This window comes from Medicago sativa, chromosome 1, assembly GCF_051527215.1.
Source record: "Medicago sativa cultivar Bolivia chromosome 1, Bolivia_mono, whole genome shotgun sequence".
In the NCBI taxonomy this organism is placed as follows: Eukaryota; Viridiplantae; Streptophyta; class Magnoliopsida; order Fabales; family Fabaceae; genus Medicago; species Medicago sativa.
This window is the reverse complement of record NC_140749.1, coordinates 89,460,187-89,472,824: the sequence shown is the minus strand read 5'-3', so window position 1 is coordinate 89,472,824 and position 12,638 is coordinate 89,460,187. Positions and strand designations below refer to the sequence as shown.

Sequence of the window (12,638 nt, the reverse complement as noted above, 5' to 3'; positions counted from 1 at the left end):
GGAGCAATTTTACCCGCTAGAGTCACATTTTGCACATAATTTTGCATCTGCATGGCACACACATCAATACCATATCCTTCAAAATCTTGTACAGCATTGTTTTTGTTTCTCGTGCAGGATTGATCTTTGCAAAATTTAGGATTAGAAGTGGTTATAATAATGTATTTAAAAGGTAGCACAAGTGCAATATGCAGTAGTAGGATTGAACACGATTATTTAAAAAAGATGTTGGAAGAGAGTGTACATTTTTAATTAAAGATGTCCCTTCGTCAAGAATAAAATGAAATTAAAGCATGTCTTGATTTTGAAGCAATTTCTGCCATGCTTAGAAGTGCTAGTAATAGACAAAGTCACGGTACATTTTCTTTCTCATTTATAGATATTTTTACTGAAAAGATAAAGAAGAATAGAGGATAGTTTATATGCCTTTCAGTGTTTCCGATGCCCTGAGACTGGGGAGTTGGGACTACCCATTATTATTTGTTACTTTTACAATAACACATTAACCATAATTTTCAATTTATAATTATTTGTTGATTGATCCTTTCTCGTAGATCTTCATTTCTTCATCACTATACTCGACAACTCTGAAAAACATTGCCAATCACTTCCATTTCTCATGTGTCCCTATGGTAAGGGAAAGACGCCTATTCTTGAAGCAACCTTGCTTAGAAATTTATCAACCACTATACTAATCCTTATTTATTAATTTTGTTCAACAACTTAACCTAATTTTTTTCCGTTCATTTGCTTTATTAGGTTTGCAATTATTTAACCTAACAAATTTCATCTAAAAAAATGCATTGCACACCAATTTCATTCATATCCTCTTGCCTTTTTTTTTTGAAGAAAATATTTTCTACCATATCAATGATCACGTATGATCCTTCTATTTTATAATTTTTTTTTTGGTCAAGAATTTTACACTTTTTTTTGGATTTTTTTTTAATTTCATGCCTTTTGTTTTTGACATCCTTATTTATTAATTTTGTTACGTCTGCAGCAACTTAACCTAATTTTTTCTCGCTCATTTGCTTTATTAGGTTTGCAATTATTTAACCTAACAAATTCCATCTAAAAGAATGCATTGCACACCAATTTCATTCCTATCCTCTTGCCTTTTTTTTTTTTGAAGAAAATATTTTCTACCATATCAATGATCTTACGGGTAAAAGATTATTTATTGGTCTCTATTATAGTCGAGAAAACTCGTGCGACGCACGGGTCAAAAGTCTAGTTCTTCTAACAAGTTTCGCCCATTTCAAGGTGATGAAACAATTTAATCATGAATTCTTCATCATTATCTAAAGGGGAATATTTCATATAATAATTGAACAATTTTAGGATGTACAACATTTCTATAAGAAATCAACAAAAACATAAACTAACTGGGGAAGTGTTATTCGAATTTTTTTTCAAGTTACGACAGTACCATTCCTCTATGAAAATAAATCTAGGGAGAGACATAGATGCATATCTTCAAATCCTATCCAGCTACTACAACCCACTTGATTCGTGCACCCTTGTTTGGGTAGTTGAGCTTTGCATGTATCAAATCAAATCTTATATACAAATGTAAGGAAATGTTGCAAGTAAACCTTAGAAAAACCCTAGGCTCTTATCGAGCCGCTTTATTTCATTTGATTACTCATGCTTATTCAAAAGCATTGTTATTTTTAGGATCTGGATCCATTATTCATTCCATGGAAGCTATTGTTGGATATTCTCCAGATAAAAGTCAAAATATGGTTCTTATGGGCGGTTTAACAAAACAGGTTTGGCCATGGTTTTTTACTAAAATGCCTCCTCATGGGATCCAAAATGCAAGGCAATGTGACATTTCTATTCATTAATGATATCCAACAATCAAACCATAACATTTGTATCAAAGTTTCTTATATGAAAATCATTATGCAAATCTTATTATTATCCAGATATTTGATGCATTCTTATGCAACCATAAAAAAAATTTGTTAGCCTAGATAAGAAAACAATGATTTTGTTGTCACTCTATACATAAAGGCTACATCTAGACATAAATATGTGCATCTTATCTTATCTTATATACAAATGTAAGGAAATGTTGCAAGTAAACCCTAGAAAAACCCTAGGTTTGGCCATGGTTTTTTACTAAAATGCCTCCACATGGGCTCCAAAATGCAAGGCAATGTGACATTTCTATTCATTAATGATATCCAACAATCAAACCATGCCATTTGTATCAAAGTTTCTTATATGAAAATCATTATGCAAATCTTATTATTATCTAGATATTTGATGCATTCTTATGCAACCATAAAAAGATTTTGTTAGCCTATATAAGAAAACAATGATTTTGTTGTCACTCTATACATAAAGGCTACATCTAGACATAAATATGTGCATCTTATCTTATCTTATATACAAATGTAAGGAAATGTTGCAAGTAAACCCTAGAAAAACCCTAGGTTTGGCCATGGTTTTTTACTAAAATGCCTCCACATGGGCTCCAAAATGCAAGGCAATGTGACATTTCTATTCATTAATGATATCCAACAATCAAACCATGCCATTTGTATCAAAGTTTCTTATATGAAAATCATTATGCAAATCTTATTATTATCTAGATATTTGATGCATTCTTATGCAACCATAAAAAGATTTTGTTAGCCTAGATAAGAAAACAATGATTTTGTTGTCACTCTATACATAAAAGCTACATCTAGACATAGATATGTGCATTGTTCTATGCACCTTTATCTCCACTCTATATACATAAAGGCTACATGGTAGACTTTAACTTTAGTTAGAAAAATTATGATATTTCAATTTTAAACTACTTTTAATTTATTGTGCTCATCATTGATCCGTGCGAAGCACGGGAGCGCGATCTAGTTAATATAGAAAAGAAGGAATTGGGTTTGAAAAAAGAATTGGGCATCTTGAATTTAAGATTTAGCATCGATAATGGTAAAGATTTGCTCACAACTTATGTAGGTTTTGGATTTTCTATTTTAGTTCATAAACAACAAAGTATTTGTGTGGTCACTAACAGTCATCTGCCACAAACCTGAACTCTGTCAATTTAAATTCCAACAGATAACAGCAAATACAAATCAATAATGATCACAAAACGATTTACCTAACAGTAAGCAAGTACAAGGTAACCTGAGGTGGTGAGATATTGTGTTACTTTTATAATTCCAGACCAGCATTCCTATTTGAAAAAGTAAAAATACTGCAGTATACACAGTGGTAATTACCGATTAAACAATTTCAGGAATACATCATAAAACCAACTGAACCAAAATCCAATTGAACCAAAAACCGTGCCATACTACCATCCTAAAAAAGCAAACCGATGTGCAAGTTCTAATGAGTCGTGTCCTTTCTTTTTCCACCCTCTTCTGGTAATCTAATCCAGAGTGAAGCTAAAACAAGGGTATCTATTTCTATTTATCAAAATTCATATAAAGCATCTTCCAATGGAGTACACTGAAAATCACAAGAAAGTAATCATCTACATCAAAGCTCTTTGTCGATTTGGCTTCTGAAGAATTAGCACATCACTAATCATGAGTTAAAACGGCGACAACTTCCCAAGAAAACGAAAAAACCTCAAATACTCCATGTGTTGCGCATCCATCTGTATGCTCCTAACTAGACTTCAGTTAACCATCTGCACGCTGAATTTCAAATGGAACTGTTTAAGTTTTTTTCCCTAAGAATGAAAATACAATCTCTAATTGTTTAATAACTCAAACCAAATTATTAGAATAAAAACCATCTATATAAAACATCTGTTGCATTTGGTATCATTATAGGTAACTGGAAATTAGACAAAAATGATATAAATACCAGAAAAATCCAAAGTGGACATAAATATGCACACCGTTTATATCCCATAAACACACCCTTTCTGCAGCTCTCGGCCTCTTACACTTTTCTATGATTCCTAATAACTAGTTATTTCAGTTTCACAATAGATAACTTCTGTGATGACTTGTCACAAACTAACATAGAACAACAAATGTTACATAATATTTTGTTCCTACGGTAAACTAGTGACTGTCTTAAAATAGAAAGATGTCACGTGATAACACGGCCCTATGACAGTTCTAGACCACAGATATCTACCTTGTATGATGCCTTTCTACAGCAAGCAGAACTAAAATAAGATCCCGTAGATGGTACATCTATGGACATTGTTTATGAGCAAATAATTGACAAACTGCTTGTAAATGTAAGGAATCATGAGATGTTTTTGAGCAACTATGAGCATCAAACACACATGTAAAGGAATAGGATGCTCTTACTGCGTACCTACTGCACTTTCTTTTCTTTGCTCGAACGATTTGGAATAATGCTCAAAACAATCCTGCGAATCTTTTGAAACTGTGGGTGAATAATCCCATGTACCACATGAATCTTCTCATCAATTCGATCCTGGTACTTGTCATATGCCACAGGAAGAGACAAGCTAAGAAGAACACCTGAAATGATCATTACAGAAATATTAAAACCAAACTTACGCAGAGAGAATTTCAAAAACATATATAAGAGCACATAAAAGCTACAGAAGCATGCAACTTACATATGTAGATCAAAGTCAGGAAGTTAAACAGACTACCAATATAAGATATTGTCAACAACACCCCAACCACCTGATTCACCAAGTTCATACAAACAAGTGTCAATGTAAAAAATGTCTATACTCGTCAAATCCATGGAACTCAACATAAACAAAGAGAAGAAGCAGATACATCACAGTACCTGTGCACAAAGAAACAAATTCCTGTTAATTGCTATATCATGTGCAACCGACAAAGCCTGATTTAGCCAAATTTGCAGTACATCAGAAAGCTTCGCAATAGTTTTCTCGGAAATCTCCAGATCAGGCAGAGGAGGAAGCGGTCTGTGACATAAAAATAAAATGATTTCAATCATAGGAAGTATAGACTTATAGTAACAGATCTAAAAAATTTCTTTCTGAATAACATGTATAATAAAATGATTTAATTCATATACACTGTCAGTTTAGATCAAAAGAAAAGTCACACACATGATCGATTGTGATTTGCTTTTTACACTGACAATTCGTGAAAATTAATTCATGATGAAATCTCTTTCTAATTCTATGTAAGAGTCAAGAATCAGTCTTAGAACACTTAATATAGCATCTATATGCACTAATTTTCCCTCTCAAACGAGATTAATTGCAAATTTAGGTCTGAACAAAGAATCTTGATGAAAATACAAAATGATAATGAAGAAATGAAATACCTGTTAAGAAGATTAGCAGCTTTCGCCCATAGAAACAGAATCACAACAAGAAGCAATATCACATTAGCAACAAACGATAAGAAATTGTAACCGGCTCGCTCGAACAGATACCACAATGTGGTTGCAGAAATCAGCACCGTAACTCCTCCACGCCAATTCTTCCATAGCAACACATCAGCAACTAAACGCAAATCAAATAAAAAAATTAGTCAACTCCGATTTTGTTTTCAAGATAGAAATCAATCGCATGAATCGAATTATAAACAAGGTCAATTGTAAAGTGTAAGTAAGAAAACTAAAGGATCTGTTGAAGATTGAAAGAAATCGGAAGGAGAGAGAGAGAGAGGGAAGAAGAGAACCTAAGCCAGAGCCGAGAGCGTGATGAACGGAAATTCGTTGAGGTTCTACCATGGCGATTGGGGGATTTTGCGGTGGTTGCAGAGTCGCGAGTAACGACGAGATGTTAAACGTAGAGAAGGAGTGCTGTTAGAGTTACGGTTACGGTGGCTATTTCTTTCGGTTTTGGTCGTCTAGTGTTCGCTCTTCATCACTGCTTGCTTACAAAAGGAAACGGAATGAATTCTGCTCTTTACCCAAACAATTTTGCTCACTCGCAAAGTAAAATACAAATATACCCCTATGCATGTTAACATGCGTTACGTATGAATACAAATATACCCCTACGCATGTTAACATGCGTTACGTATGTTAGCTTACGCTAGTTCTAATGTTTACGTGACTTAAGTTATGCCGCGTGACTTAAGTCACGTAGCGTGCTGTTATCAACCAGGCAGAACCACATTCTGCCTCATTTTCATCAAACAACACACACAAATCTCAATTTTCTTTCAAATTACCAAACTCCAAAATTCCTTCAACTTCAAATCAAACAACACTACAACAACAAGAACAAGTAAGCTTTCACTTAAATTATGTTGGTATGATATATTTTTTTTGTTAATCTAGAATTTGTTAGGTTTATTGTTTTGTTAAAATTTTAATTTTTTTTGCAAGAAAGGATAGAATGCTACATGCAAATGACTTATAGTGCTTAATTCTTATGATGTTTAGATGTTTGCATGATTATGTTAGATTTTTTACACTTAGATTAGATTTTTTTAGATTTAGGGTTTGTTTAATTTTTGGTTATTTTGTTTTTTGCAATATATGATACAATGTTACATGCAAATGAGTAATATTGCTTAATTATTTTGATCTTTGCATGTTTATGTTGTAGTTATCATTTTTAGGGTTTATGTATAATTTGCACTCCAAGTGTTTGATGAAATGTTTGAATGAGTTTTTCATTGATTGTGTTTAATTTGTAATTGTGTAGATTTGAAGCAATGGCCGGGTGGATCGACGTTCATGCAAAATTCAACGGCGGAGAAACTCAGAGGTTGAAGGTTCGGTGCCTTGATGTAACGTTAAGAGGTCTCAAGGATCAATTGAATGAATTCTACCAAGGAGTCAACCCCAGAGACACAAGGAGGGAGCAAAATATTATGTATAAACGTCCAAAGCTCGACGAGGGGAGAGTATCATTCAATTGGGTGGAGATAAAGAACGACGAAAACGCGACGATCATGTTTTGGGAGCACACCAAGTTCCAGTGGATCGATATGCGGGTGACGTTGCTGAGATCAACTGAAGATATCATCAACAGCTTGATTCCGCCAGAAGATCGTCATTAGTTAGGGTAAGGTGCATTCCAACTACAACATTTGTCTTACCTCTGAAATGGGGTAATTCAAATTTGCCAAACGGCGAGGACTCAAGCATTTCGCTCGACATTCATGTTTTTCATTTGAAAAGATTAAATTCTTGTTAGGCTGGTTTAGATGAAGGTATTAGGTGTCAAGGAATGGACCTCATTTCGGTGGCATTGAATACCTTAATCTAAATCAAGCCTAACAAAAATTTATTCTTTTCAAAGGAAAGCATGAATGTCGAGCGAAATGCTTGAGTCCTGTTGTTTGACAAGTTTGAATTTGCCCCATTTCAGAGGTAAGACAATTGTTGTAGTTGGAATGCACATTCCAACTACAACAATTGTCTTCCTCTCGATGGGGTAATTCAAACTAGTTAAATGGCAGGACACCGACATTCGCCCGGGAGTGTTTTTCTTCCATTCTAAATGTTAATTTCTTGTTGGCTTCGTTTAAATGATGGTATCGAAGTGTCAAGGTCTGGACCTCATTCCGTTGGCACTTAGCTACTATCATTTAAAACCAAGACAAACAAGAATTTAACATTTGGAATGGAACAATAACACTTCTGGACGAATGTCGGAGTCCTGCTTTTTAGCTAGTTTGAATTGACCCCATTCAGAGGTAAGATAATTGTTGTAGTTGGAAGGTACATTTCCGAATGTATTGTAATGATAGTTGACGTACATGTCTTTTACGTAATGTAATGTAATGATACCACAATTTAATGTAACGTAGATGAAATTATATCTAAATAAAATTGTCTAAGAATTAATGTTGTGTACTTATCGAATTTATTTATTCAATACGCCATTTTTATTTGAATTAATGTTGTGTACTTATTATAATTTACTTATTCGATACGCAATATTTATTCGAATTCACGCTATCGCAATATTTATTTGAATTCACGCTGTCTGTAACGCCCATTTCGATTATTTAATTATTTTAAATGAGTTTTAGAATATATTTATATGATTAGTGTGATTTATAAGATTTATGTGATTTATATGATTTTAGAGAAATTTATGAGACATTGTCACTTATTTTATTGTTTAATAAAATAAGATTCGAAAATAAAATAAATATTAAGTTGTGGGGTTATTTTGTGTAGAAATATATTTGTTATTTGATGTAGAGATATATTTGTTATTTGGTGTAGAAATATATTTGTTATTTAGTGTAGAAATATATTTGTTATTTTGTGTGGAAATATATATGTTATCTGGTGTAGAAATATTTATTTATTCAGTTTATGTTTTTAGAAAAAGAATGTGACATTCCGTTTAAGTTGAATTACTCTGATTTTTATTATGAAATTTTAATGTTGGGAAAACGGGGTGTTTCAATTGGTATCAGAGCAGGTCGGTCCATCCGGCCAAGTAGATGAGTCGTTGTGTCGTGTGACGGTAGAATACTGTCGTTGTGTTTTCTATTTAATGGTTATGTTTTATTATGTGATCATGTTTGACTGACTAACCTTAATGTGGTTTTTGTGTAATGTTTGAAGTTACTATTTTGTTTAAGATATTTAAGTAATAATTAAATTCATTTTTCTCTTGTGCTTTGAATTTTGAGGACGAAATTCTTTTAAGGGGGGTAGAGTTGTAACGTCCGTTTCGATTATTTAATTATTTTAAATGAGTTTTAGAATATATTTATATGATTAGTGTGATTTATAAGATTTATGTGATTTATATGATTTTAGAGAAATTTATGAGACATTGTGACTTATTTTATTGTTTAATAAAATAAGATTCGAAAATAAAATAAATATTAAGTTGTGGGGTTATTTTGTGTAGAAATATATTTGTTATTTGATGTAGAGATATATTTGTTATTTGGTGTAGAAATATATTTGTTATTTAGTGTAGAAATATATTTGTTATTTTGTGTGGAAATATATATGTTATCTGGTGTTGAAATATTTATTTATTCAGTTTATGTTTTTAGAAAAAGAATGTGACAATCCGTTTAAGTTGAATTACTCTGATTTTTATTATGAAATTTTTATGTTGGGAAAACGGGGTGTTACACTGTCGCAATATTTATTTGAATTCACGGTGTCGCAATATTTATTTGAATTCACGCTGTCGCAATATTTATTTGAATTCACGCTCTCGTAATATTTATTCGAATTCACGCTCTCGCAATATTTATTTGAATTTTCTTCTAAGGTATGCGCACTTAACTAGCGTGACTTAACTAGCGTGACTTAAGTCACGCACCTTATAACGTATGTGCAAGTTAAGTCACGCACCTTATAATCTGTGCGCATGTTAAGTCACGCACCTTATAAGCTGTGCGCAAGTTAACTTGCGCTAGTTGGCCCGTGCTAAAAACTGAAGCACAAACGTTTCTTGGACGGTGGTCAATGGTTTTGATTGTTTTTTACACGTTTTTTGAGTCTTTCACACGTTTTTGGACCTTAAACCACCTATAAATACCCTCCCAACCATCCTCTTTTCCTCACATTATCTGTCCCCCCCTATTTATCTTCTTTTTATTTTCTTCCTTAGTCTCTAGGCTTCTTTAGTCTCTAAGCCCCCTTAGGTAAATACCGGTGGCTTTTGGGGGAAATAGTGGTCCATTAGGTTGGGGAAAAGGGCATCATCCCTTGAGGTAAATTTCGATTTGCTTCCTTTTACTCCCAAAATCTTTTTACCATGGGTAAAAAGAATCATCATGGGGGTATAGAAGGAACCAAATATAAATTTACCTCAAGGGGTCTTGATGTCGTTTTCCCCAACAGGATGGATCACTATTTTCCACAAAAAGCTATTGGCATATACTGAAGAGGGTCAAAATATTTATTAAGTATGTTAGTTAATTGGAATTAAATATTTGTATTGCTTATTGTAATATTTGAATAATATTAATAAAATGAGAGTTCTATTTACTAGTTGTATCTATTTTTGCATTTATTTTATTAATTTCGAATTTATTTATTTTTGCATTTATTTTATAATTTCGAATAATAATGAATTAGTATAGAATAAAATCAATTTCCACCCAACGTACTCAAGTTAACTTGCGCTAGTGTTGTAGTTGGGCGTGACTTAAGTCACGTTCGTGATACACTGACGCATGTTAAGTCACGTAATGTGACTTAACATACGTACAAAATGCACTAGCGCAAGTTAAGTTGCGTAGGGGCATTTTCGACTTTTACTTTGGGAGTGAGCAAAACTGTTTGGGTAAAGAGGAGAATTCAAACGGAATAGCGACATAATGCATCCAGACCCTGCTCATTCGTGGGCTCGGCTTTTTAGGCCCAATTGTTGAAAGCTATGTTCAAGATTAAATTATCAATTTAAAAAAATATATATCAATTTAATCTCTAACTATATTTCTGTTCAATTTAATTCCTAAACAATATATAAATATAAATTGACTCAGTTGATTTGTTCACCTGGTGAATATTCAAGTCCAACCCACCTTTATATTTTTCTATAAAATAAAGGTAGTATTAAAATATATGAATCCCATACTCACTAACGTCTTTATAACAATGACAAAATTGATGGATTTTATATATTTTAAAGAATATTTATTATATTTACACAGTTCAATGTCTAAATTAAAGAAATGCGTGTCCTAATTTGACATGAAATCTTGTTATTTATTTGTTATATTAAAAAATACGTTTGAAGGAAATGTTTTTCTCTTTTGTTCATAATTGTCAAAATATTACTTTTCCCTCCTTAAAAACTGGTTCATAATAGTTATAATAATATTTAGTTATTTTTTGTAATAAAAATAATATGACGTTTTTTGTAGTTTTAATTATTATAAACAAATAAATTTTAAACCCATTTGGCATTTATTTATCTTTTTTTTTTTTTGACCGATGGCATTTATTTATCTTGAGGAAAAAAAAATGTAGGCTCTGTTTGGTAAAAATAGCGGATAGCTGATAAGCTAGCTGATAGCTTTTAGCTGATAAGCTAGCTGATAGCTGATGACTGATGACTGATAAGCTAGTTGAAGTGTTTGGTAAAATTAGCTGATAGATTTTGCTTTGAATAATAAGGGTAAATATAGAAGAAAAAATGAGAAGCTAAAAGCTATAAGCTCAAACGCTACTTGAAGTAGCTTCTGAAAAATAGCTTATAAGCTCCTGAAATAAGCTATAAGCTCGTTGTAAAAAAGTGTTACCAAACAGAGCTAAAGTGTTACCAAACAGAGTTTTTTTTGTCAAATGAGCTTATAAGCTAAAAGCTAAGAGCTAAAAGCTCTTTTTTTGGGTTTACCAAACAGAGCCGTAAAAGAAGAAAACATATTTCTACAGAGTGGCGCTCGTGGAAATCAGCTTCAACTTCAAGAACCTTCTACAATATACTCCCTCCGGTCTCAAATGTAAGAAACTTTTCACTTTTTAGATTCATTCAATAAATGATGTAAGTGGTCTTTATTATAGACCACATACATCATTTATTGAATGAACCAAAAAAGTGAAAAGTTTCTTACATTTGAGACCGTAGGGAGTATATTCAAGCGTAATCATGTCATTTCATGAAACTAAAGGAAAATAGGAGCCAACACTCTCGATTGGCTCATTTTGTGATACGTGTATAACTGTATATACTTGGCTCATTTTTCAGTAATTATTTTCCTTTTGGTATGGAGGAGGGGCAATGTCCCAAAACACACAACTGTATCTAACTCTACCAGGAAAAGAAGTCTATATATCATGCAAGGTGTAGTAAGAACAACATTTCCAATCATCCTCCAACAAGGGTGAGGGGCATTACAATCATTAGGAACCAGATGTACAACAATCGAAGAATCGCTATTCCACAAGAAGTTTTACAAACACAATCAATCATTCCATCCAAATTTTAAAGAAGTAATCAAGCCCCAAAGCTAATTATAGAGAAACCCAACAAGCCACTGGCCATCCCTACTCCATAACTCCACCACAAGAAACATGAAGACAACTATCGTAAACTGAACAATCCACAGTAAATTTAACCCAACCACACTGAGGGTTGGCGTGGTTAATAGAAAATATATGTTTTCCACTTCAATCATGCAAGTCGATGGTCCTGCATTGCAATGATTTCAGTTGCCTTCCGCTTCACTTGATAAATGACAGCAGCCATATCCAACCGAGCAGAATGAAAAACCACTTGGAACCATATCCAGAAAGGATAAAGCCAAAGGAAGACAATGAGTGCTGCTAATATTAGTCTCCATCCAGTCATGAATATTTAACAACATAAAATCTGGATGCACAAGGGGACAAAAATGCTGCCAAACTGCTTGAACCTTACAAGTTACAACAGTCCCTAAGAACGTCAATCGTAGTTTAGGTAAATTGACTAGAGAGGGAACTAAGGTTACATACCACTCCATGTCAAAAAACCATTTGATTATCTCTATCATTTATTCTAAAAAACAATGACTGATATTTTAACACATAATTTATCATACATGTGCAATAGTATTAGTAATTGTTTTTTTATCAACAATTAAGACATCTCACTTTTCCTCCAAGGTAAGAACTCTACAGAAGTTTACGTTCATACTTAACACATTGGAACAACCATGTAAAGATTTGTGAGGTTTTCCATTTACTTTTGTACTACACAGTTCCACACATTTAGTGCCAAGCTCGATACTGAATTCTTCTAAATTAAAAGCTTGTAATACTTAGTAAGTCAG

At 32.9% G+C, this 12,638-nt stretch overlaps 1 protein-coding gene across 1 annotated transcript; it reads right to left on the bottom strand.

Annotated features, from left to right (window-relative positions):
* Nucleotides 1–3,148: 3,148 nt before the first annotated feature.
* LOC146958895 (Reticulon family protein) lies at nucleotides 3,149–5,794 on the bottom strand. Its single transcript, XM_085740394.1, has 6 exons — nucleotides 5,622–5,794; nucleotides 5,263–5,443; nucleotides 4,753–4,894; nucleotides 4,574–4,643; nucleotides 4,303–4,472; nucleotides 3,149–3,665 (listed from the first exon to the last, which is right to left on the bottom strand). Exons 1-5 carry the CDS (start codon nucleotides 5,671–5,673, stop codon nucleotides 4,303–4,305), a joined length of 615 nt encoding a protein of 204 aa, XP_085596520.1. The 5' UTR covers nucleotides 5,674–5,794; the 3' UTR covers nucleotides 3,149–3,665.
* Nucleotides 5,795–12,638: the final 6,844 nt, after the last annotated feature.

Coding starts and splice junctions, on each gene's coding strand:
- LOC146958895 (XM_085740394.1), bottom strand. CDS start 5,673: ATGGTAGAACCTCAACGAATTTCCGTTCATCACGCTCTCGGCTCTGGC. Junction 5,444..5,621: donor CGCTCTCGGCTCTGGCTTAG/GTTCTCTTCTTC, acceptor ATTTGCGTTTAG/TTGCTGATGTGTTGCTATGG. Junction 4,644..4,752: donor ATTTGTTTCTTTGTGCACAG/GTACTGTGATGT, acceptor TTGGTGAATCAG/GTGGTTGGGGTGTTGTTGAC.